The sequence below is a fragment of the Aricia agestis genome, chromosome 11 (genome assembly GCF_905147365.1).
Source record: "Aricia agestis chromosome 11, ilAriAges1.1, whole genome shotgun sequence".
NCBI lineage: Eukaryota > Metazoa > Arthropoda > Insecta > Lepidoptera > Lycaenidae > Aricia > Aricia agestis.
Window position 1 is genome coordinate 17,015,664 of NC_056416.1, and position 27,572 is coordinate 17,043,235.

At 38.7% G+C, this 27,572-nt stretch overlaps 2 protein-coding genes across 2 annotated transcripts in view; one reads left to right on the plus strand and one right to left on the minus strand.

Moving 5' to 3' along the window:
• Positions 1 to 27,572, plus strand: part of LOC121732087 — a 103,772-nt gene that overhangs the window by 74,672 nt on the left and 1,528 nt on the right. Inside the window, exons 4-13 of the mRNA XM_042121877.1 lie at positions 18,777 to 19,068; positions 19,580 to 20,163; positions 21,893 to 22,245; positions 22,691 to 22,924; positions 24,624 to 24,812; positions 25,247 to 25,453; positions 25,920 to 26,133; positions 26,359 to 26,589; positions 26,797 to 26,981; positions 27,262 to 27,484. Coding sequence (XP_041977811.1) covers positions 18,777 to 19,068; positions 19,580 to 20,163; positions 21,893 to 22,245; positions 22,691 to 22,924; positions 24,624 to 24,812; positions 25,247 to 25,453; positions 25,920 to 26,133; positions 26,359 to 26,589; positions 26,797 to 26,981; positions 27,262 to 27,484 — 2,712 coding nt within the window. The remainder of the gene's footprint in view (positions 1 to 18,776; positions 19,069 to 19,579; positions 20,164 to 21,892; positions 22,246 to 22,690; positions 22,925 to 24,623; positions 24,813 to 25,246; positions 25,454 to 25,919; positions 26,134 to 26,358; positions 26,590 to 26,796; positions 26,982 to 27,261; positions 27,485 to 27,572) is intronic.
• On the minus strand, positions 2,470 to 10,199 carry LOC121732091 (15-hydroxyprostaglandin dehydrogenase [NAD(+)]-like). Its single transcript, XM_042121880.1, has 5 exons — positions 9,821 to 10,199; positions 7,175 to 7,414; positions 6,162 to 6,344; positions 5,761 to 5,894; positions 2,470 to 2,742 (listed from the first exon to the last, which is right to left on the minus strand). The coding sequence occupies exons 1-5, from the start codon at positions 9,926 to 9,928 to the stop codon at positions 2,586 to 2,588; spliced, it is 822 nt and encodes a 273-aa protein (XP_041977814.1). The 5' UTR covers positions 9,929 to 10,199; the 3' UTR covers positions 2,470 to 2,585.

A 27,572-nucleotide genomic window follows, 5' to 3' on the forward strand; every position in this document is an offset into this window, starting at 1 on the left:
CTGCCAAATTCACGGACTTGGCTGAAATCCTAAAATTCTGATACGGCCTCTTACGTTCTTGGATTACGTAAGTTTAGAAACCTTTTAACATTTTCAATGGCAAATATTTTTGGCCTTATTAAAATAACTACATACTTACGGTTCTTGTAGTTGAGTGTTCCCTAATCTAATGGTACCTATTCTTTACAACAAATCAAACAAAGACAGTGATAGCATAATGATTAATGATTAATGACTAATGAGTATCATCAATCATTATTGTATCATGTCACCACTAGACATTGTCCGCAATTTCGTCCGCACATTATATTTTGTGTATCGTGCAGAGTATTGTGTACAGGAACCGTACAATTATCAATAGTAACTATCTTGTCTTCGAGCAGCTCTAACATTAAGTATGGAACATCATCGCATTCGGTTTAGTTATTTAAGCACAAAGCAGTGACAGACAGACGCACAGTTTTATTAAAGTAGTTACATTGAAGAACCTTGGATGTTTCCAAGTTTCAAACTTCGCTTTTTAATAATATTTTAAGCTTCAAAAAGATATTGCATTAACAATATTTCCTTCCATTAAAATAAGAAACTTGAGAGTTGTCAAGGGACAACTGGATGGAACGAAGTTATAAAAAAACCGCCATCTAGTCGCCCAGGAATACTAACAACGACACTTTTGTGAAATTGTAATAAAATTCATTTAAACGTGTCGCTGTTTATTCTCAAAAACGCCATCTAGTTGACGCCCAGGAATACTATCAACGCCCTCTGCCCCTACTATGCAGGTACTAATAAAAAAGTGTCGTTACAACCTTTTCCGTCTAGCCCCCTTTCGCAACGCGCGATAAGGAACTTTGTTCCAATAAAATAAAAAATAAAATTTCTGAATAGATTTTTAGAAAATTCTTTCAGAATGTTGATACCACCAGTTACTCGGAGTTTATTTACATACTAGATGACGCCCGCAACTCCGTTTCAAATTCAAATTCTTTATTATATCGTTGCGCCAAAACTCGTTTATCGCGTGGGAACCGTACATTTTTCCGGGATAAAAAGTATCCTATGTCCTTTCCCGGGACTCAAAGTATCTCCATGCCAAATTTAAGCAAAATCGGTCCAGCGGTTTGGGCGTGAAGAGGTAACAGACAGACAGACAGACAGACTTTCGCATTTATAATATTAGTATAGTATGGATTTGGGACCTTTCCGTCTTTATTGACTTTTATAAATTCGGCATCAAAATTCAATAAGAAATAAACGTTATGACGTATCGTAAAGCCGGATTGGAATGTCTGCCCTTATTGATGGCGTCTTACACGATATCCAATAACGGAGGGTCCCTATGTCATCAATAACGCCCATTTGGCTTGACAAATATTGATGGAATTTTATTAAGTTGGCGTACTATAAACAAGAGACAGTCGAGAGTAATATGCGCCAAAAGTTTGGGATGGATTGTGATTCGTGCACACTGCACAAGTTGTTAAATAATATGTATCTTATAAGTTATAATATAGGTACTAGAAATCGCCCAATGGTCGAAATTCGACCTTAGTTTCAACGACATTAGGACTACTACCCATATTTTGTAAAAAAAATATTGACTTTATCATATTTTTTTCAACTCTTGTCTCTGGGACTCAGTTGATCTCAGACTGGCTGTATAATCATTGTCTACTACTCGTAGTATTTTCAATTTGTCACCTTGTTGTCAACAGATTTCAACCATAAATAAAGGAGTTTAATTCGTAAGTATAGGCTTGTCACTCAAAAATCTGTCATTTTCCTAGTGTGTGTGTTGTAGTGTGTGTAATGTTTTATTTGTTAAAAAAAAATATCATAAAAGCATAATTTCAAAACAATATTAGTTCGTTGCACTCCTTCACCATATAAACTATAACTGTGCAAAATTTCATTCACCTACGTTTCCCCATTTTTCGTCAAAAGGGTAACAAAGTTTTTGGCTCATATATTAATATATAGATTATAAAGTGAAGTTATCCCCGTAAATATTATAATAATGCGATGTTTTTTTGTGTGTGTGAAGAAAAATTTAAACTTTAAATACATAATAATATACTGAATTGCGCTGGCGGTAATATCGTGGATGTCCGCAGTAAGTCCGAAGTAAAAAGTATGGAAATATATAAAGACGCTTTTAAATTTCCGCCGGCGATAACTTTTTAACGTGCACCATAGAGGACATCACGGCGTCTACACTCTTCTGAACCGCACAAAACGTCCGCGGTGCGTAAAATCAAAAGGGCATTTAACGTACCCAACGTTTTATTGTGGAAGTCGGCGTCCACGATAACGTGACGTCCGGAAATAATTCCGGACTTTTATAAAAAGGCGCATAATGGATTAGAAAATACTTAAACGTATACTTTTTTAATAAATAAGACGCATTTACGTATTTATTTGAATTAATAATGTTTATAAAAACAGAGCTAAAAAGGTAATAAAAAATAAATAAGACAAATCAGTCACGTTACGGTAAAACACAATAACAATGAAACTACACAGTTTGATCACAGTACATATACAGTCAGCATTCATGACCGAACTGTGCAGTTCTAACCGCAGTACTAAGCTACGCCCTCCGTCGCCTCGGAGACGACGTGAAAGCCGTCGGTGACGTATCTGGAGACGTCTCGTGCGGGCTTGTTGTCGGCGATCACCCACGTGGTGCCGCTGCCTGCAGAGCTGATGACGTCCAGGATACCGGCTACCGCTGAACTGACCCTGAAACAGGCAATGCCAATGTTGTAACTTGTAGTTCTACTAAAATCAATTTTTATATTATAATAAGGGGGCAAACGAACAAACGGATCACCTGATGGAAAGCAACTACTGTCGCTCATGGACACTCGCAACATTAGAAGAGTCGCAGGTGCGTTGCCTTTTAAGAAGGAATACGCTCTCTAGGTTCATAATATTAAAAATGCAAAAGTGTGTCCCTATCTGTTATCTCTTCACGTCGCTTAACCGATTTTGCTAAAATTTGGCATGGAGATACTTTGTGTCCGAGGAAAGGACATAAGATATTTTCTTCCTGGGAAAAATCGTATATTTCCCGCGCGATAAATGAATTTTGGCGCAACGTTGTTGCGGGCGTCATCTAGTACTGAAATATGGCATTTAAGGCTGCTTCTAGCCAATTTAAGGCTCTTTCTAGTCAATTTAAGGCTCCTTCTAGTCAATGTAAGGCTCCTTCTAGCCAATTTAAGGCTCCTTCTAGTCAATCTTAATGTTGTACAACAGCGAAAATTGAGTTACTGTAACTTTGATCATACAATAAGTTGGGTCATGTTGAACAATAATAAAAAGTGAAGACAAACGTGTAGATGTTTGTCTAAGATTGCTCATGATCGGCATCGATTGCGTATACTGTTAAATCGCGGTGGCGATTATGGTATTATCAGAGAAGTTAATTCATAGGCAGATGGCAAACCTACGTAATTTGGTCGCTTAGTGTCAAACCCAGCCAGCACATCATGCTTGACATTGAGTTGATATAGCCTGGCCAAATGACGTAGGTCATCTACCTATGAAAAATATCTCCGATGGTACACGTCTGTGATTATCCATAAACAGTCCATAGTAATTCAACGTGAAGAAGAGCTTTTTGAAAAAATCTGCATCTTAATTCTTAAGTTAGGAAGTAATTAGTCTGGAATTACTACTTGTTACTAATGACACGTCAAAATTAAATAAAGAGATTCTTTTCTCTACTTTCGATATTTGAGTTGGCTCTTAATTTCTCAAAAGTCATTTTTTTTTTTAATGAAATAAGGGGGCAAACGAGAAAACGGGTCACCTGATGGAAAGCAACTTCCGTCGCCCATGGACACTCGCAGCATCGGAAGAGCTGCAAGTGCGTTGCCGACCTTTTAAGAGGGAATAGGGTAATAGGGGAGGGTAGGGAAGGGAATAGGGTAGGGGTGGGGATTGGGCCTCCGGTAAACTCACTCACTCGGCGAAACACAGCGCAAGCGCTGTTTCACGCCGGTTTTCTGTGAGAACGTGGTATTTATCCGGTCGAGCCGGCCCATTCGTGCCGAAGCATGGCTCTCCCACGTATAATTTATCATAATTATTAAATGCAAATGTTGCTCGCAACTTCGAGAAGCTGAATTCGTTTATTTTTAAATATATTATGTATATCTACTGTTAAAGGATCATTTCGCAGTATAAAAACATCATATGTCATATCTCGGGAGTCGAATTAGGTATTCTGTAAACTTAGTACGAGTATATTCATCAAAATCGGTTTAGCGTTTAAAACATGTAGTTTCTACACGCTTAAGCCGCAAAAACTAATTTGGTTACTATACTGTAAAGGTAACAGACAGATGGACAGACAGACAGACAGACCTCATTTCCAATTTTATTAATATTAAGAGTATTGTATAATCTAGCCAAATCTGTTTTCTGGACGTTTGAACACAGTGGAAAATCTGGCCATTTTTTTGGGTTTTTGAACGTTCATATCTTATTTAATAATTAAATTATGAAAAAAAAGAAAACATAGGGACATTGTATTAGTGGCCGTAGATATTCAGGAAAAAAATTATAACTGTACTAGCATTATCCAGGGAGGAAACACGGGACAACGTTTGTATGGAAAAAAGGGCGGTGTGGAATCCTCTTATGTATGAATACACTTGTATACTTACAAAATATAAGTCTTTTAATTATACTTTGCTGAACTTAAATAAAATCATTAATCAAATGGTAGATGTATATAATTTATATAATACTAGCTATTTGACCGAGCTTTGCTCGGTATTCGATAAAACACGAATTAAATGACATTTTCTAAAAATGATTCCTAGCTAGATCGATTTATCGCCCCCGAAACCCCCTATATACTAAATTTCATGAAAATCGTTGGAGCCGATTCCGAGATTCCAATTATATATATATATATACAAGAATTGCTCGTTTAAAGATGTAAGATATATAATTTATATAGTTTATGGTATAGTATACATATTGTATTATAATATAGTAAGTATGTTATTATTATTATTTTTATTTAGTTTTTTTTTGTTGTACATATAATACTGTATAACATAGTAATTAGTAATAATTTAGTTGTATATTTCATTTGTGTTTATCTGTGCACGCCCTATCTGATGTTTTCTGATCAAATTTCTCTTCTTAGGTCTGCTGGAAGAAATTTCTTTAGAGATAAGCAGTACCTGTTGTGTCGTCTTTCTTTATAAGTATAACTTGTTACATGTTTTTTGTGTGCAATAAACGGTTAAATAAATGAAATAAATGTATAAACAGATCCCTTTTCTATCCGGGAAACAATCTTAAGCAATCTCTTACGAAATCTCTCGCTCGTAAATTGTATTAAATGATATCCCGTGATCCTGGCAAACTATGTTAGCGAAAAAACTTTGTTCTTTATAACCCACGGGGGACCACACCTTGTAGGGTTGCCGGGATACACTGGATAGCTAGTTTTTCGGTAAAAAGCCGTACATATCCTGAGATTACATACGCCATTATTGAGGGTTTGTGTTTCAAACCTAAGTGTTATATCAAGAACGTTAAAATGCGGGACGAATTACCTGTGCTTGTTCATTCGGCGCTTGCCACTTATTCTAGCCGTAAAAAAAGTATTTATCCCGCAACTAAAGTAACGATAAAATATAAGCTGACGTAGATTCAAGAAGTCTGATAAGAAAAACTCATTGCACAGTGCACAGTTCCATCATGTGATCGAGCTGCGCAGGTATGACAACACACCTTTGACGTTCCGGCACTCGTGTCTCTATGTGGTTGTCCTTGGTGAAGTTGTGTCGGTGTATGATGGCCGTGTCCGTCGGGCCGAGACAGACCGTCAGCACGCGGACCTGCGTCTCCGAGAATGGCTTGCTGGCCTGAAATAACAATTAATCTTCATTAGGTGAATTAGTCATCAAAAACAGAATTCGACTGACTTTGTTTAGATTAAAACAAAGGTTAAAAATTACACATTTGACATTATTATAAGTATATAGATAGATCCCTTTATTGCTCACAAATTGGTACTAAGAAAAAATAATAAGAAAAATATAAATAATAAAAAAATAATTAAAGATTCGTTCACAAATCAAAGTTCACGCATTCTCTAATAACTTTTGGTAAAACAACAAGTAACAACATACCGCTATACAATTGCTGAACTGTAGCACGGCGGACTTGGTGGCGGAGTAGACCGGCAGGTGGGGGACGGGCTTCAGCGCCAGCAGCGACGACATGTTCACCACCACCCCCCCACTCCCCCCACTACCCCCTCCATCCCCAGACATTAGCACCAGAGCCTTCAATGTGCTGGAAACTGTGGCCGTCTGAAAAGGCATTCAGCGTAAATGGGACGGTTTTAAGGGAAGTCAGCGCGATATTGTGAACGTGGGGCTATTAATATTTAGTATTTTATAAAGGTAAATATTTCGGTGAGATTTTTAATCTAAGGTTATGAATAGATAGTTTACTTGTGTGTTTCGTCTCTTTTACTTAATGTAAAACAGTAACACAACTTCCGAATAAGCAACCTGAAACTCATTTGAACATTAACACGCCCCATACACCGGTTTCGGTGACGGTGGCCGGTTTCATTGAAACCAGGCAGGGTACGCAGGAGTAATTTTATAGTGCCCAAGTATGTGCACAGTACACAAGAGCATTCTCTATTTCTTCACTCTCATAACCCAGCGGGACGGAAGACCGACACGACTGGCGAGAGATCAGGCGCAGTACCGACTTTTTACATGCCCATCCGACGCATGGATCATCTTACTTGTCAGGCAATCAGGTAATCAGCCTGCATTGTCCTAACTAAACTTGGAAAAAACATGTTTCCATCGCGGGAATCGAACCCAAGACCAGATCAAGAGCCACGCTCTTAACTACTGGACCACGGAGACGTGGTTAAGAGCGAGAGTCCAGTTTGAACATTATAAACATGCTAAACAGTACATAAACTACAACTATTCCAAATAAGACCTCGTTACCGCAGTCTATATTAGAAACTGTGTAACTTCATAGCCACGTCATACGCTTTACTTTGTTTACTCTGTAACTTCATAGCCACGTCATACGCTTTACTTTGTTTACTCTGTAACTTCATGCCGACGTCATACGCTTTACAACAAAGTAAATTTGAGTTTCCAGCACTTACGAAGTTAATATCAACCATCTTCCTGTAGTCTCTCTCGTCGTTGGAGACGACGGCGGCGTTGTTGACGACGAGATCAAGCCGGTGATATTTGTCCAGCACCTGCTTGTACGCGGCGGTGAGGGCCGCCTCGCTGGCGACGTCGCATCTTATGAACTTGGCCCTCAGGGCGCCGAACTTGCTCGTCAGCTCCGCTTCTAGGGCGCCGCCCTCCCGCTCCGCGATGTCTAAAAACGCGACGTGCTGAAAAGTTAATTTCGTCAAATTAAAATATATATTTCTTCTATATTTTTGCATTTCATATTGTAGGAGTATATTTTTAAAAATATCGTATAGTCGTCGTCAATTTGAAAATTGGTTCAATAGTTTGTTATTTGAATTTTTTAAGCGATCACCCAAGTCGCTACAGATCACAGATCAATTTATATCTGTAATCTCAATCAGCGTTAATTTGGTCCAGTAGTATTTAAGGTAAAAAATATTAGCATATTTAATTAATTATTATCATCAAAATAATATTATGTAAGTATATACACTTTGAAACATTTCCTTCCTACAATAATAGTATAGAGTTAATAAGGTGTTATCAATTATCATGTAATTAATACAAGTCAGTACAGTCAGAGTATAGACAGAAGTATAGAGTATGCCGACTTAGAACTGATGTTGAAATTTTTAAATTTGACGTATTATGACGAAAATCGTTCCTAGGGTTGTTAACTTGTTACCTACGAATTTAAAACTATGACATATTCGATGGACGTGTTCCTCTTTGGTCGTGTTGTTGTTTGTGTTTTGGCACATTGCGATTAAAATTGTCAGAATCCAATTTTGAAATCTTTATTTTAAATATTTAAAAATAAATTATATCAGCCAGCGCGAGGCACATTCCGTTTATAATCCTAGTGAAACCCGACGAATTTGACAGATATTACCTGTCCGTTTCTTTGCAGTCGAACTACTGGTAGCTATGTCTATTGTGGTGCAGTGTACTGTAATTTTGGTGATAACGACATAATTGTGAGGTTACTTGCAATTTGATAATAACGTAATATTATATCTCAGTGATTAAATAATTATAATGTTTTATAGCTGGCAATTATTTATAACTTCTGTAATTTACATTCAGTGTAGTTAATCTTAATTAACTTGTAGCTTATTATTAAGGTACATACTACTTAAAAATATACCTCTACATATAATTCGTAATAAAACGTTACTAATGAAAATAATTATAACAGTAGGTATTATATTACTAACATTGAAATGAGGCTACATTAAGTAAGTACATATAATTTTAGAATAAAAAATATTTTATTGTAATAATCCGGGATACCGCATTAGCATAAAGTCGACGTGAAAGTGAGTTTTCAAGGTAAACTTGTAGTTTGAGAACTAATTTAGTCCATTCCGGCAACGTGAATAATGAATGTAAGCAAACTTCGGCTACTATTTACTGTTTACCGACAAGTTATTATTCCACTCAAACATTAACTTTTGTGTTCGTTTTTCGACTATATTTATGAATATTTTAGGCCGCTAATGCAGGGGATAATACTGGAACGGGATAAAATATACAAAACTAGTACAGTAAACTATTTTCTTACATTAAATTTATACTTAATATAAAACAAAGTCGCTCTTTTTCCCTCATGTCCCTTTGTTCCTTTTAATCTTTAAAACTACTCTACGGATTTTGATGATTCTTTCAGTGTTAGATATCCCATTTATCGAGGAAGGCTAAAGGCTATATTTTATCACGTTAAGACTAATAGGAGCGAAGAAATAGAGGAAAATGTGGAAAAAAAGGGGGAAATTATTTGAAAGGGTAACTTGAACGCGCTAATCTCAGGAACTACTGGTCCGATTTGAAAAATTCTTTCAGTGTTAGATAGCCCATTTATTGAGGAAGGGCTTTATTTTATCACACTAAGCCCCAATTTCACCAACGTCTGTTAGTGCTAACAGCTTGTTAAAATGTCAAGTCTTCTCTTTCATTCATAAGAAAAACGAAAGAGGTAACGTGATACTAATTCGAGCGTTAACTTTAACAGTCGTTGGTGAAATTGGGGCTAAGACTAATAGGAGAATGTGGAAAAAGCGGGGGAAATTATATGAAAGGGCTTATCTTGCAAACTACTGGAGCAATGTTATTTGGCACAGATAAGAAGTAGCGTGAAGGATCATAGGCTATCGATTTTAATCATTTTTTTCAGTGGCTATATATTTTATACCCGTGCGACGCCGGGGCGGGTCGCTAGTCTTGGAGTATACAAGGTGTAACAAAACTAAGTGATAATACTTTGGAGTTTACGTTTAGGGTGTTTAAGTTTATGTGTCCCTTATAATATAGAGTTCACTGTGAAAGTTGCAACGCTGAAAGAGCAATTTTTTGTGATTTGCATGGGCTAGGGCCCGAGCGTCATGGATTTTTCCATATACTTTCACAGTAAACTCTACATAGAGGACTCACACACACACACCCTGAAGTATTATCACGGAGTTTTGTTACACCATGTAGAAGACAATAGTAATTCTAACTACAAAAACCGTTTCATACAATATAAGGGGTGACCAAGAGAAGTTTTCCAAATCTACCTCGGAACTACAACGGAATTATCCTGAATAATGGAGGCTTCCCTGACTCACCCTTGCATTCTGAGCCACCATCTCCCTCACCAGCGCTGCACCAACCCCCGCTGCACCGCCTGTCACCAACACCACTTTGTCCTCCACTTTCCACGGTACTGAACTCATTTTGTTGGAGTTTTGAGTCTAGGGATTAAACAATAAACATAGAATAAACTTTTATGACTAAAGAACTCTTGATTTTAGGTTACTTTCACTTTCCTCTTCAATATTTCATCTATTTTGATATCTATATTGTTCTGTTATTCGGGGTATAGTGTACACAATCACATAGGCCCGTGTTATCACTTATCGCGTGATAAGACGATGTAAACAATAGTTTTCGATTGCACCGCGGGTATCGAAGGACTGATTGTGTTTGTTCGGGCCGGCCTTGTAGACATAACGTGTCGGTGCCGTGCTAATGTAGATTGTGCGGTCAAGTCGGGTTATGTTTCCACATTATTAATATCATTACCATCATCAGCATTATTATGTTACATCAGAATTATGGTCATCATCATCATCTAAACTACTGCTACAAGTGGCAAAAGTCATTGCAACTTTTTTCTGTCTCCCGCTACGTATGGGGACAAAAATTCATGAACTTATTCAACTATTCATGAAAATATTAAACAAGAATATGTTCTTAAGACTTCTAGGTTATGTTGTATTTGTGTAGTTATATAAAAAGTTTTAAAATTAGCGATCATTCCACAGACATTGATCAAGATAGATACCGCATGTGTAACTACTATCAGAGAAGTTGATTGCAAATTGCTATGGCATGATCCGACCAAATGACGTTGGTCTGTAAACTGCCTAGGATTCAATTTCCTCGATGGTACCTCAAGTGCCATATCGCGTTCCCAAACGACGAGCAATGCTCGTCTTTCGAAAGTATCGAAATCGTAATGTTAAAAATGGCCAAATGGCTAATTGTGCCGTATTAAGCTGTAGAAATTCGAATAGAAACGTTGGCCTAGGTTATTGATACGTTTCTTATCATCGATACGTCACAGCTTATGTAGAAAAAAGTGGCACGCTTGTTTTCATACAAATGGAGGGACATGCGGTATCTATCTTGATGTTTGTCTATGGATCATGCTTACTGAAACTGATTTCCTAAAAATATTTTTTGCAACAGTTTAAAATGAAATTGATATCCGCAGTAGTCTGTCACAATTACGCTGCAAATATTTAAAGCAGATCCTTCATGAAAAACTCAATGGTATTTTCAGCACATTTAAATGCAAAAAGCGTATCTTTTCTGTTTTTAAAGGATAAAAGATTTCATGTTAGTCGCGGCGCCTATTACAAAATTTGTTTGTGGTCTGTTTTCGCGTTGCTTTATTATTTTCTTTTTTTACGTTTACTATTATTTGGTGTGTTTATTATGATAACTACTATTATTAGTTATTACTTTTCTGTTTCAGTTCAGTTCAGTGACAGTTTCTGTCAAATCTACAAAGTGAATTATTTCATGACAACTTTTAAGTTTCTTCTGCATTCTTTTCAATAATAACACATCTCGTCAAGCAACATACATTGGGCCAACGCATTGAGCAGAGCATTGGGACGTGTAGAGGCTTACTTAGCCATAAGATGGGAGCGTCATTTCGTCAAAAATAAACACCCTATTTTTTTGGTTAAATGGACTTTCCTATTATACCTAAGCCCTAAAAAAAAATTGGCCAGAAAGTTTAATTGGACCCTGTTTAATGTGTCTCGAGACAGTATCATGATTTTGATTAATTCGTCTTAGCATTATCAGCTTTAACAAACTTCAAATTACTTTGTAAGATTACGAGAATAATACACAAACGACTGTTTAGTTACGGGTTATTTTATAAACGAGTAAAGTTAACCCCTGTTTTACATTACGTCGCTCGTCATGCTACAAATACTCTAAAACTCCACTTTAGAAAAAATATTAGGTAGGTAAGTATATTTATTTTATTTAACTCTTTATTGTACACAAGAAACACATAAAGATACAATATATAACACGGAAAGACATCAAAAAGGAACTGCGTATTTCTAAAAGAAATCATCAAAACAATCAAAATTGTCCAGGATGATCAAACTACTTTCTAACTGCCGTACTCAGAGACATTTAATTGTGATTAACCTTCAATAGGCATGATGACTATTTTTTTTCTTATCGGTAATTGAAAGACACTTAAAAAATAGAAACATCGTTGAAAGAATAATTCCGATAGCTTAAAAATTCACCAAGATATGACAATTCAAATATCTCATAAAAAAGACCTGCCCGAAACGCTTCATACAAAGTGCTACGAAAATATGACGTCAGTCTTTCGTAGTTTGTAGGCATCGGGAGACAACTTTGTTCGACAGGTATATTAAATATTGCGTTTATGAAAGTGGTTTCATAACAAAAGTTGCTTTTAATTGCATAAGTTATCGAATTGTATACAAATATTAAGAAATTTAATTGAAAAAAAATTCGATTTCAATATCCAACTTTGAAGGCGCATAACAAAAAAAATACAAATGCTATCAAGCTGAAATTTTGGGAACACTTATTTTTTACCGTGATTTCTTTATTTTATTAACAAAATTCGCTAGTCTTTGACCTTGTCATCATCCCTAATCTTATGTCAAAGTTATCATATTATTTTAATTACATTTAATAGTAATTATTCATGTTCGTCTCTGAAGCACGAGTGCGGCAGTAATGTGACTTTCCAATCTATGCCGCAAGCCACCACTAGCCCTAGCATGGCTACCAGTAGAAATGTGAAAGTGTAGACAAACTGTGGACAACTTTAACCGCGGTAAAGATCGGAACGGCACCTTAAGATTATGTCCACAGTTTGTCTATACTTTCGCATTTCTACTGGTGGCCATGCTAGGGCTATAACTGGTCCGCGTCCGACAAAAATTTAAATAAAATACTATTTTATGACATACCTAAGCTACATAGTCAAGTCAAGTCTATATCAAACTTTATTAGGTTCGATATCTAAATAGACCCGTCTCTTACGAGCTTATCGAGAACAGAAACATTTAGTTATTTGGAAGTAACAAAATGTAAGTATATAACGAAAGAGTGATGTCGTATCAGATAAAATGAGATTTCACGAGACACGGAGCCGAAGAAAATATAATATCAAGATGTATTTCATTTATTTATTTATTTTTATTTATTTATTTATTAAAGTTAATTAAAACGGGTTACCCCAATTACAATAATTAACTACAATCTTGACTTAAAATTAAAACTTAAAATTAATTATGACATTGTTACAATACATAAACAAATTAGATTAGATAGTAATAGAAGAAACCCTTTCGTACTTACTTTCACAAAATCCTACACATGCTCTCTTCACATCCAACCACTTATCAACAAACACATCACATTCAGGATTAGCCGACAGAAGGGCGTTGAGCAAGTTTAGTGCTCGGTACAGCGGGGACTCAGCTCTCGCGACAGTCCGACACGTCGGCAGTGCGAATAATTTTGGCCGACGGCTAGGACGGTGCTTTAGATAGTTGTCAGGCACAAACAAGCGGCACATTAAGGCATGGAGTTCAGGGCAATCGATTATATTGCGAAGGATTTTTAAGGCAACCAATAGTAGGTCAACGCCTCGTCGGACCTCTAGAGATTGGTAACCTAAGGTACCCAAGAGATAGCCAGTTGGGTACATGTAAGGGTAGTATCCGTACACTTTCTTAAATAAAAATCTGAGAAACGCCTTTTGGATTTTTTCCAGCATCAGAATTGATGTAGCTGTGTAGGGAGCCCAGACACACGCATTTGTTTCTAGCTTGCTGCGTACTAGTGCGTTGTATAGCAATTTTATAACGGCGGGATTTTTAAAGTCCTTAACGTTGCGGAGTACAAAACCTAGACGTTTGAAACTGTCTTGAGCCGTCTCATATATGTGGTCCCTAAACGTAAGAGTTTTGTCAAAGTACACCCCTAAGTCCTTGATACTATGGACACGGGAAATAATATGACCATCCATAGAATAATTAAAGATGATCGGGTGTAGCTTCCGCCCATAAGTCATTACGCTACACTTATTCATATTAAACAAAAGGTTGTTGGAAATACTCCAGTATTGTACAGCATCCAAGTCTTTTTGCAGAAGAAGACAGTCATAAAGAGATTTTATGATCATAATAATCTTGAGGTCGTCGGCATACAGTAAACACTTAGCAAACTTAAGAATGGTTGTAAGATCGTTAATAAATATAAGAAATAAGAGTGGGCCCAACACTGACCCTTGGCTAACACCAGAGCGTGTATGATAAGGGGCACTCTCAAAACATCCATACCTCACAATTTCATGAAATTTAAATGTGACATCGCGGAGGCAATGCGCCGTTATCAGACGCTACGTGTGGTGTATTGAGATATAATAATGTTCGAACATTTATGTTTGGTTTATTTGATATTTTCTTGGAAATCGTTTTCTTATAAGATAATGTCTAGGCCCTAGGGATTAGATCGATCGGCAAACCGATATTCTATTAGGATATTCTTCTTAAATATTGTTTTTAGCATTTCTTTAATTTTTGAGTCAATACTCAAATTCTCTAAGTAGAAATACACACAGGAGGACTCACTGGTATGGACCGGGTAAGTAGGCGGGTAATAAGAACCGTCTTGGAAATGTTCTATTATAAGGATAAATAGAAACCAGACTGGTACATAGCTACTCGTAACTAGGTGACGGCCATAACTCCGTTTCACCTAAAAATTCATATGACGCCAGGGAACCGTACTTTCCCGCGATAAAAAGTATTGTGGCGGTACCCACAATTAGCCTAACATTCCTGGATCGCGCTATCGAAGTTTTCTAAGTGTGTCGGTACGGTATATATGTCGCAGGATGATTTGATAAATCGAATTATCGCGAAAATTCTAGGGACTTCGCGAAAACACGGATAATTAGACAATGGTGATTACATTTTTCAACCTTACTGACAAAAGGTCGTGTTTTCGCGAAAACGCGAGTCGCCTTAGTAAGATTGCGAAACGAATCGTTAGTTGTTACCTATCGAAAAAAATCACTGATTGGTCGGTTTAAGTGCCCCACAACAACACTTTCTCTGATTGGTTGAAGACTTGACGTTTTAAATGTCAATTGATTGTCACGCGTTGTTTTGTTTGTGGCTGTTTTATAATCCAGCTAGCAGTTTTTGATATATTTTAATGTGTATAAAATTGCAGTTAGACTTGAAAAATAGTGCGAAAAGTTATCTAAAAGTGTGTCTGTAAATACAAAATGACTGATACAAGTGAAATTAGTGCTGAAAGTTTAACACAACTTAATTCTGAGGTTATGGTTGAGATAAGAAAAAGGGCTAAATAAAAAGTAAAGTTCCTATAAAGAGGCATTGTCATTTCTTACCCTTTTTAATTCTATGGTGTAATACCTCAAAGATACATAGGAAAAGATAGCAACCAATCAGAATCAGAGTTGGCCAGTAAGCAAAAATTAAGCCAATCAGCGTTAAGATTGTGCAATGCTACTAAGGCAACTCGCGTTTTCCCAAAAAACCTAACTTTTTTTAGAAAAATTGAAAAATATAAACAGCATTATCTAATTATCCGTGTTTTCGCTAAATCCCTAGAATTTTCGCGATAATTCGATTTATCAAATATTCCTACGACATATATATGACAACTGAAATGTATCACGTGGGCTCCGGCCTGACCGAGCATACCACCTCGCTCGATCGGGAGGTCTTCCTAGTTTGTGGCCGCCACGCATACTCCACATTGGTGACCCTCGACAGAACACGCCTTCTTCATCATCATCACTCCCCGTCCCTCCACACAACGCCAGCCAGCATCGCCTCATCGTCGTTTCGGTAGTCATAATAATATGTCCCTTCCCGAGACTCAAAATATCTACATACCCAATTTCAGCAAAATCGGTTCAGAGCTCTTAAGCTCTGAGCCGATTTTGCTGTGAGCTTTTAAGCTCCGTGAGAAGGTAAAAGACAGACACACTTTCGCATTTATAATATTAGTATGTGTGTAATCACAACGAAACAGTATTAAAGATATAAATAGCAGTACATTTAGCTCTCAGCGCCGTAACATGGGGCTATTTATTTGACGTCGAGTTACTGACTCGCGAACGGGGTCGTAAGGAAGACAAATCTCATCTTTGATAGCAATTTCCCACAGAAAACACGACTTGAAATAAAACGCACGCGATAAATTACGATTAAAATAACGAAAACGAAAAATAGGACAATTTATTTATTGCTGTCCACGACAGTAAGCTAGTTGTGCAAAGCATTAAAAAGATAAGCTATTTAGTTTAATTTATGGTATTTAACTTTGTTGATTTATGAATTACTTGCTACACACAAGCTTAGCCAAATATTGCGTGTAGAAATAAAATACTCAAAGACTTTAAATAAAGTCTCATAGGTAATTTGATACCGTCCCTTAGATGCTTTTAAAATAGTTAAGTGAATCTTCTCCCTTATTGTAATGGCTCAGAAGATAGCTTATCTTTCTTATCTTTCGTTTCCGAAATTTTGTCAAATTTTGCCTGTTTATCCTGTAGCTCTGAGAATCGAATATTCCTACAGCATTTTCGTATAAGGCGATGTTTGCCGGATTAGCTTGTTTTATATTTTTATCTGTTCATTCGCACCCATTATAGATAAATCAAATGGAAAAGATATCAGTGTTTATAGTGTTTTAAGTTAAGAAGTCCATAACTATTGCCATTAATATTAATACGAAGTTCCGCACCGCCGATCCCGCTCGCTGAGGATTTCCGAAGAAAATGATTAATATTGTGAGATTGTATTGTTTCTTAGTTTCACTTTATTCCTCTCATCTATTACTTTTATTTAATATCGTATTTATTTTCAGATAGTATTAGGTAAGTTTCGTTTGTGGACGCTAGTGATCGAAGAGCGTTTTTTAAATAGTTAAACTGTTTGTAGTTCTGTTAGTTAACTGAACATGTTTTATGTGCCTGGATAATGAAGTTTTTAAATATAAGTTTATCAGTTTAACAGAGTTATTGGTTTGCATTTAAAGCAGTAGTAATTCTAAAAACTGCACAAAGAAAATACAACACAGCAATGAAAATCTTAATATTAACTCTTCGAATATAAAATACTAGTATCTATTTTATATTCCAAGACTAAATATTAAGATTTTCATTATTGTTTTGTATTTTCTTTGTGTAGTTTGACGCTCGCAAAATTAGTTTACCTATCGCATTTTCCACGATAAAAAGTACCTATTCTATATCCTTTTGCGAGACTAAAAGCATATACTCACCCAGCGGTTCGGGCGTGAACATGGGTAACAGACAGACACAACTTTCGCATTTATACTATTAGAATTAATTTATTACGGAACCAAGCCTACTAATAACATCCAAGTAATTCATATTACTCCTGTCAGACGCAATAGCCGGGGAATCAATCATGAGCCTGTGATGTGTGGTCTCGCTGTAACAATACAAAAATCATTCGTTAATCATGAGTCGTGACATTCGCGAAGGAGTTACTCCATTTATCAACATAATCAAGTCACGCAAAAACTTTCGGACGAATAGCGTTTATTTTCTGTTATTTAGTTTTAGTTATATCCGTGAATAGCAGTGGCGGCCATTAAGTACAAAAAAGGTCTGCCTCTTTTTGACATTCATCGATGTTAACTTTTCCATTTTAGTGACATGTTATGTTGTTTTGAAAAAAAAAAGACGACAACATAGCAAGCATCAATTTTCGCAGAACCGTAGAAAGACATTGATGCCTCTCCTACGCCTTGCTGGCGGTCTACTCTCGCTTCGTATTACGAATTTCTGATCACGGGTTCCGTCTTACTTCTATAATCTGTGGTTCCGTCCTAACCCGAGCTTAACGTTTTTACTCAACCGAAAAAGTACACAACGCCGCTTTAAACTAGATGGCGCCCGCAACTCCGTTGCACCAAAACTCGTTTATCGCGCGGGAACCATACATTTTTCCGTTATTAAAAATATCCTATGTCCTTTCTCGGGACTCAAAGTATATCATCCCAAATGTCAGTGAAAAGGGTATTGTTTTGGGGGTGGAGTTTCTGGTGGTTTGGTTTGGTTCTTTGGTTGTTCTGATGGTTCAGTTTATAATTAACACACGCGTGGTTGGTAAAGTTAAAAGATGCAAAACTGGTAAAATTATTTATTCACTATTACTACACTGGTTAACTATTATGGTTTAATTAATGGTAAATGGTAAATGGTTGTACGAGCTGTCAAGGCAACGACTCGGACGGCGGACCGATTGGTTGACAACTCGGCAACTACTCGACAGCTGCCCTCGCAATATGCGAAAGCGATTATTATAATGTAAAAATGCTGATCTGTTCGATGTACCTCGAACATACTCCCGCGCCTGAGATGAAAGGAAAGTAAACGTTAAAGCTTAGACGACTCGTAAACCATAATCTTACATTATAAGCAGTTACATAACAAGGTTACTGCTAATATACAAGAAAAATAAAACAAACGTTAAAAGTACAATGGTAAAAAATAATAAATTCATGATAGGTATATTAAAAATGGTAAAATAATAGAAGTATATAATTTAAAACTAAAACTATGCACAAAGATTATGCAAAAAAGCCTAATGGTAAAACAATAAAAGTTTGAGCATTAATATTATGCACAATGATTATGGAAAAATCTAAACTAAAGAGTCCTCAAAACTAACTCGCTTTTTAAGAATAGGTGACGTTTGCACGTCCCTTTTGCCCGCACTAGCACTTGGACACTAGTCTAGCAAAATGCTGTATATGCATAAGATTTTTAAATCATCAATATTAAGTTGACGGAACACTTCACTGTACACTGGGCCTGGTGACAAAATCGGTTCAGCGGTTTCGGTGTGAAGAGGTAACGGGCAGACAGACAGACAGACGCACTTTCGCATTTATAATATATAGGATATTGAGTTAATTATTATGTTGTTCCAGATCCTCTTCGACAGTTTTACGCTCGGCCGCTTCACCTCGTTCACTGATGATGGCTGTCCGGACGGCTACATGCAGATCCAGGAGGCGAGCAGGCCGCAGGTCGGGGGGTCTTGGTGTGGGACCTCCTGGGGCCCCTCCATATATTACAGCGAGACCAAGTCAATTACACTCATTATAAGATTACTGCATCTGTCGAAGGAACAGAACAACTACAACTTTGATTTCCGTATGGCGTATAAAGTTCTGAGGAAGGAGTATGCAACAGTACGATATGGAGGCTCCCCGCCTACTGGTGAGTTGATTGTATGGTAGTCGAAATATCCTACGCTAATAATAGTGCAGGATACAAAGTATCAGTTAGTAGATAGTTAAAGTCCAAACGGCGAATCGAAGCACACAACTTCATGTAAAATGTTTTTTTTTGTGAATTTCTGAGCCTCATATTGTCATTTGGATATTCCTCGATTTACCCGTCGTCTACAATAAAATTATAATGAGGAAAATACGATTGTTGTATTTTATTGATCACATAAAATTTCAGCTAAAGCCCTACTTTTATAACCATTTTATACAGATTGATTAACAACGCCCTCGACTGTGATACAACAATTAAATTACTAGGAAATTAATAGCGGATTGGGACCAGCTGTTTTATTCATTAAGTATTTGATGAAATTAGAACGAAAACATGATTGAAAATTATTGGTATCGGCACGACACTGTCGACCTAAATCCGCATTACGTAACACGAAACGGCGTTCCACGCAAAAACCATTACATTACATCCGATATCTCGTTTCCAGAAAGACCCTTCTTCAAGCTGCGACCGATGTTATATCTGACGAACGTATCTCGGAACGACACGAGCTCTCGGGCGAAAACCCCCGAGTACTACCTCGGGGATTTGATCGCGGGCACATACTGCTCGCGGATCTTCAGCGACTGCGATCGTAAAAACTGCAGATTACAATCCCCGAATTTCCCCGGCGTTTACCCGAGAAATTTGACCTGCTACTACGCGGTGCGACAACACGAGGTGCCCCAGGGAAAACATGCTCTTATAGTCGTGAAGCAGCCCAACGGGCAGTTGGTTTCTATTCGAAGTCAGAAGGCGTTGTATGCTCCGTCGCAGCAGGACAGGGAGAATAACGGGCGGGAGCTGAAGTTCTGGCAGCAGTGCGATGAAGTCCAGGACTACGTGACGGTGTACGACGGGTACACCACCCGGGACCCGGTTATCCTGCGGTTCTGCGGCGGCGGCGTGTCGGTGCCGGAGGCGATATCTAGCGGGCCGGAGCTGCTGGTGGAGTTCACGACGTCGCCGTTCGGCACGTTCCTGCAGCCGGCCGTCTCGCAGTCGCTACACGGCTTCCAGTTGGAGGTTGAGGTGAGATTTGTAATGTTGTTCTACTGAAACTCATGCCTTGGTAAAGGAAATTGAAATAAAGTAAAAAAAAAACTTCTGAATGTACCTATGTAAGTTTATTCAAAATTACTTAGGTAGTACTATTTTCAAAGATTTACCTAAAAATATAATATTATATGGTTTTCACAATATCTGATATCGCTATATTCTAGTAGTAGAAATGTATAATTGTGTGCCCAAAATTATCACCTTATTCCATTTGTAGTTAGGCAACAATTGCGCCTGTCTTGGAAACTCTCTTTGTGCTCTCACGGCCGCTCTCATTGTAATGTTTGACAGCCATTCTCCCTTATCAACAGACCATTGAGGGACTTAATTAACAAAGTGATGGGTTTAAATTGAATTCTACTTGCGACGACATTGTCCTAACTTGTGCCAAAATGGTGTAACACCTTAAAATAGACTTGTCCCTGAAAGTTATATCTACTCTTGTTATAATTTTTAATTTAAAGGTTTAATTCATTGCATTAAAATGTTGTATACAAGAAGTAAAATAGTCGTATACATACTGATTTATTTGGCATTTTAACTGATAGTATTGTGTTTTAGTAGTACATTATTTATGTGAACTTCTTTAACTTTCTATCAAAAGAAATGAAGCGACAGCTTTTTCAGAACAGAATAAATTATCGGCAACTCATAAGTTGCGACTTGCGAGAGAAGCCATTAGGCAGGACTTTTTGAATACAAATAGAGCAGTATAATACAAAGTGAGAATGAAATCGCAATTTCGTAAATTCAACCCAAAACCACATTAGTTTCCGATACAAAAGTTCAATTTAATTCACAATCACCAATACATTTGGGCGATAATTGCCGGTTACAGTTCGGTCATCTAATAAATTATTGGCTACAGTCGACCGACACTTGGGTCCTCGCCAGACTGTAATTACTGGCCACCATGCATTATAATGGCCGATGTACTTTGCACAGTCGTGGATACTCTGCTCGTCCACATTTCAACCCTATCGCTCTGGCAATAGAGTTCCAAAGTACTCAGCAAGCGCTCGAGCACCCAAAGCAAATACTGCTCGTTCTACCGCTCATTTAAAACGCTTTCCATTACGAGTACTTAATTAATTAATGGTTAATTCGAGAGCAGAATGCACGAATGCCCTTTCCATAATTTCTCGTAATAAAAGTCATAATTCAATCAGAGTACAACTCCTAATTTATGATTTCTCTATTCTTACAATATCGTAATTTAAGAATGCACCTGAGGCTGAGCCAAACTTGACGACATAGTTAAACCTAGATCTTAAAATCTATAAGGTCTAGAAAACTGATTTTTTTACACAAGTAACTTCAGTTCATGAAGATTAAAATATGCTCTAGACGAAAACACGATTACTGAAAAAATGCTCGATAGTTTCTTTTTTTTTTAAACCTTGTTTTAGACACATTTTTGCTTGGATCTTCGAAGTTTGCTGTCTTTTCTTTAATATTTTTGTGCAAAAAACCATTGATAAAACCTAAATTTGCTCAAAGCACTTTTTTCATAATCATTATAGTTCGTCTTTTATTTAAGTAAAACTAACTTGGCGATGATTCCGCTGTCGTCCTTTTTTACCTGGCATATGAAAGACGGGCGTGAGTGTGAAGAGAGAAGGACGATGTTTGATTTTTTGGGTCAGTAGCCCTCTTAATCAAATCGTCCCAATTCGGTATTTTACCCGCCCATCATCCTCAGGTCCGGTTCGTCGATCAGCAATCGCCGACGTACGCGAAAAACAAGCGGGCGTGCGAGTTCTGGATCCGGGGGACGGGGAAGGGGGTGTTGGAGCACCCGCAGCACTCTCTGCCCCCAAACACCACCTGCCTCTACCACATGCAGGGCATCGACACGTCGGGGCCGACGGGCCGCAACATTATCTACAGGCGGCAGTTCTCGGCCCCCAGATTTAGGGTCTGGTTCTCGGTGCTAAAGTTCTTTGTGACGAACGCCCTCAACCCGAATCTCCCCGAGGACGAGTACTGCGGGAGCCATTTGAATATTTGGGACGGCCCCATGAGGATATCGCCCGGCTGCAGCGATATATTCTGGTGAGTTATTCCCTTTTTTGCCTCTCTCGTATTTTCGGTAATTCGGAAGGAACGCCAATTTATAGTAATCTAACTTTGTGATTCAAATTACTCGATCGGAATAAAGGCGCTTCTTTTTCTTAAGAAAAAATCAACCCATTGCATATTTTATAGTATATATGTAGGAACTGCTTATGTACTTCAAAGGAACTACATTGTAAAATCAAAGGGGTGTTATAAGTTTGACATATTATGAGTGTGTGTGTGTATGTGTGTGGCATCATAGCATCCAAACGGGTGGACCGATTTCAATCAAGTTAATTTTATTTGCAATCTGACACGATGGAGAGTGTTCTTAGCAGAATCTCATCATCAACCTGCTGGAGAATTTGGGGTTTATATAATTCGTTTTTTTACGGGTTTTTTTTTTTAATATCTTAACTTACCTTTCTTTTTTTATTTCCAGTGACAAAGAGAGATCAGTCCAGATGTCTCGTGCTACATCCCCCCAGTCAGTAATCGTCGGTCGACCACCGACCAACGCGACGCTGATAGCCCGGTTCTGTCGCGAGCGGGCTCCAAGGACCTGCGAGCATGCGCTGCTGAGGAAGTCCAGGGCCTGCGCCAGGACCGAGAGCTTCTTGTCCAAAGGAGACTCGCTCACCTTGGAGCTGAAGCTGACGCAGGGTACAGCGTTGAAGTGAGTAGGATTAATTACTACGAGTAAATAGTTATGACGTAAGTAGGAAGTAATTGTAATGATTGTTATGCTTTGTTCAGATTCAAATTGATCGAGTATTAAAACTGCAGGTTGCTATAAAGTAAACAATTTTTTACTCACAATTTAGACTTTTTTTTGTTGGTGAGCACATTAATCTATAATGTTTATAATATAATACATAAATATTTTTAGGAACCCAGCTACTTAACACTCACTTGCGCCAATTTTTTATATGTATCAATACATCAAGTCTTCGTTTTCATAAATACGAAAAACCAGAGACATAATATTTAATCCACGATTAACTTTAACCCAGATTCTCAAGTAGGCCTAAATAATCCAAAAAGATCAGGGGATTATCCGGCATTCTCCTTAATCCGGAGTAAGGTTTCCTAAAGCGCTGGTAAGCAGGTAGACTCGACGTTCAAAAAGCGCATTATTGAGGGGCGAGGGCCCTTTGTATGTTTCCATAGAAATTTCAAGGAGTCCCCTCGATTCCTCCAGGATCCCACCATCAGATCACCACTTTTGTGAACATGGTACCAAATTCGAGTTAAACCCTATACAACACAAAAAGAGTTTTGAAAATCGGATCACAAACGGCTGAGTTATCGTTGAACATACAAAAAAAAAAAAGATACATACAGCCGAACGTATAACCTCCTCCTTTTTGGAAGTCGGTAAAAAATCTTAAATATATGCATAGTATAAAAGTATTAAATATATTTCCGTTGTCTGGTACCTGTAACACAAGTCCTTTAGGTACTTAGCACGGGGCCAGACTGACGTGGTGTGAAGCGTTCATAGATTATTATTATTATTATTATAACTTCGCTGATTTTCGTAATTCTTTTGTTGTTGTATAGAGTTTAATCCGAATTTGGTTCAGTGTTCACAAAAGTGATGATCTGATGATGGGATCCATGAGGAATCGAGGGGACTCCTTGAAATTTGTATAGAAACAATATAGTGATTTCATTTTTTCTGAAGTATTCGAGGCAAATGCTACCAAAAAGTAAGATTTTGCACCTGGTTATACCCTGGATTCGAAGGCGCCGAACAGACCATTTGAATCCTTACAAATACAGGTTCGGGGATTTTGGCGTTGTTTAAACAACTGAAAGAATAAGCTAATATATCAATTTGATGAATCATCATCATCACAACAGTAAAATAATTATAGTATGCGTCATCACTCATCACGTTAGGACCCAATTATTGGTACTTTTCATGATATTTAGCATCATAACAGGTGTTTTGGTGATATTTTCAATGTTTGTTGGCCGATTTTAAAAATTCTTGTGTTGTTGTATAGGATATATTCTTAATTTTGTATAAAAATTACAGAAGTAGTGATCTGAGATGGGATCTATGAGCAATCGAGGAAAATCCTTGAATTTTTTTAAAACACACGTGGTTAAGATGTTGTTTCTAATAACTCAAATATATGTTACAAATGAGTTAAATTTCATACGAAGGTGTATCTGGATCCAAAGGCACTGAACAGAACTCCTGAACCTTTTAAGATAAAAGTTTGGAAATTGCAGCACCGCTTAGAGAGCACGCCCGGCCGGGAGCATGTTGTCACCCGCATGCGGACTAGATCTGCGCGCGAGTGATAATACGCATGACAGGAAAAAGGCCCTGATAGCCACTTTGAAACATTTATCTATTTCAGGCCGGTGTTCTTCAAGGCGCTCTACGAATTCGTGGACCTGCACCAGGACGGTGAGCCCTGGGGGCGCGGGCCGTGTTCCCGGCGCTTCGTGTCCCGCTCCTTCCCCGAGGCGCCGCCAGACCCGCCCGTCACCTTCTCCTCGCCGCGCGACGTCTTCCTCTACGGACGGGGAGGGAATAGGAACATTAGGTGAGAGATGGGAATTTTGAAGCTATTATCGTTTTGAGCGCGGCGAGTGAATCAAGAAATTTCGTAACGAAAATAACTTATTTGTTGCTACACCATGCTACGAGTTCGTAGCACTACTACGAAAACGTAACGATTATGAATTCTATAGCTTTTTGAGTTATTTTGAGTTCGTTGATATTTATTTCTTACAAATTCTATTTCCACAATAATTGGAGAGTTTTCTAATAGACACAGTAATAAAAAACTGTTTAATTTAGTACTAACAATGTTCATCAGCTTGGTATCAGTACTTTCTGTAAAATAAATTATACTTATTCTGGTTTTTAGATAACTTTGATTGCGGAGTGACTATAATATTATTTTATATTATATATACAGTCACTTTGTCTTATCGGAAAAGATGATTCGAATCGAGTTTATTTACGTATTTTCAGCTGCACGTACCGTTTCGAGGCGAACCCCGGGGAGGGTGTGCGGCTGCGGGTGTGGGGGGTGCGGGGCGGGGCGCGGCTGTGTCGCACCGTGCACTCCGCTCACTCCCCCTGGTACCGCTGCGCCGGCGACCCCACCGCCGCCGTCAGGATCTTCGAGAAACCCTGGAAGGACAGCGGACCCGGCGTACCGAGGGATTGTTTGTGCAGGTATGTTTATCAATTATTTTTTAATAACGCCGTCAAGACTGATAGTGTCTAAGCCTGTGGTCTAAACACGCCATGCCGAAGATACGCGGTCGAAGTTCGGTAAGATTACGCCTGCAATGTATTTCAAATTACCGATGATACACGACGACGTAATTACGTACTCGATTGTATGCGTAGCGCATTGCAAGCGCAATCATGAAGAACTTCGGCCGCGTATTTTCGGCCTAGTGTGTTTAGACACTTACTAACAAGCTTTAAACATAGCAGTTTTCGTTTAAAAGAGGCCATAGGAGTAATGTTTAGACTTTAGGGTGTTCAAGTGAGTGTGCTTGTCTATCATAATTTACAGCAAACCAACTTTTAACAGAATTATATAGCTATTTAAATATTATACAACGATGCTATATTATTTTGTCAAGTGTCTTCATAACTGACGAAACATACACCACTACTTAAATTTTTTCAGTGACGTGGGCGACTACGAGTTCACGTCGCGCACGCAGATCGTGGAGCTGAAGTTCGACGTGGTGAACATGACGGCGGCCGACGATTTCCGCGCCTTCGGCTTCGACGCCTCCGTCGAGTTCGTGCGCCTCGACAGCCCGTGCGAGGGCAGCCACCGCGTGTACGGCTCCAGCGGCGAGCTGCGGCTGGCGGCGAGCGTGCCGGTGCTGGAGTCTGTGAGTAGTTCCGACCTCGGTTGCTAGTCCATGAAAAGGCTACCCATTGCTGTTGGCTCTTCATCGTGTGTGTCAAATACATAACGATATTTTCGTTTAATAAACGAGAGAACAGTATTTCTACCTGCTTCCTGACTCTACTTTAGCTGAGCCGCGTCTGATCTCCAACTTAAGTTTCCCTTTAATCCTATAAGCATAGAATTCAGAAACTCTATTCATCTCCAGGAGCAGTGCGACCACCGGCCGTGGCTGATCGACCCGTCACCGGGCCGCTACCTGTACCTGCAGATCCCCGGCGCCGTCATCCGCGAGCCCGACCTCGACAACTTCACGCTGCTCAACAACATCACCGTCGCGCCTGACCTGCGCCACATGTGCCGCACGCAGAACAGAATCGCTGTGTATGCTGAACGACTGTCGCCGATATTCATCTGCCCCGATCCTCCTGATGGAGAGGTAAATGACTTATCACACCCCATTTGCTTTCATCAACTCATAAATAATAGGACGTGCTATGTAATTTATCGATGCCTTGTATCAAGTTTTTATTCTTCATTATCAACTTTTGGTGGTACCAACTACCTACGTTCTTTATTATAATTCTAGAACTGGGTTCTCACATATGGCCTGTATTCTAAATCCTAGCTCTTTTCCCCGTTCTAGGAAGGTGTAGTGGAGGTGTTCTCAGCGGGCTGGACGCGCGAGGTGGACCAGCTTGCGCGGCACGTGCTGGCGCCGCCGCCCGCGCCAGACCGCTTCGACATGGACCGCCCGCGCGCGCTCGCGTTGGAGCTTGTTGCTGCCGACACAGCATCGTACTACGTCACCTGGCTTGAGCTGTCTAGAAGGTGGGTGATGATGGTTTACTGGAGGAAACGTTGAGAGTTCTTTTATAAGATATAGCTGGTCAAAGCTTGGAAACTATAAGGTTCTAATTAAAACCAATCTTTTACTCACTGAAATCCTTCCCTCGACGTCGTTTCAAGTAGTTTGAAAAACATCGCAATTGTCATACATTAGGTAAAATAAAGTAACTTCTAAAAATATGTCTGTTAGATAAGCTTATATCAAATGTTTTTATTTAGGAACTAGGCTAAAGGTTTATAATACGTGTGGTGGTTATTCCAGACGCGCATTACCTCGCGGTGGGGTATTCGCGCTATCTGGCGAGTGCGCGCACCGCTGCGCGTCACTGGACGCGTGCATCTCGCCAGCACTATGGTGTGACGGCGTGGCGCAGTGCCCCGACGGCAGCGACGAGCGCCTGGCGCAGTGCTCGGCCCTGCTGCGCCTGCCGCCGCACTACGCGCTCGCGTTTATTGCCTGCACGCTGCTGGCTACCTTCGCTGTGGTATATAAGATCTTTTATCTTCCATCAAGATACATTGTTTAAGCTAGGTATAAAGATATATTAGTACCTATAGCGTAATTGATGGTCG

What these genes read in the sequence shown, in the direction of transcription:
- LOC121732091 (XM_042121880.1), bottom strand. Translation starts at nt 9,928, where the DNA reads ATGAGTTCAGTACCGTGGAAAGTGGAGGACAAAGTGGTGTTGGTGACA. An exon ending in TGGTGGCTCAGAATGCAAGG is followed by an intron (nt 7,415 to 9,820) that starts GTGAGTCAGGGA and finishes TTAACTTTTCAG; the next exon opens with CACGTCGCGTTTTTAGACAT. An exon ending in AGTTCAGCAATTGTATAGCG is followed by an intron (nt 5,895 to 6,161) that starts GTATGTTGTTAC and finishes TTGTTATTTCAG; the next exon opens with GCCAGCAAGCCATTCTCGGA.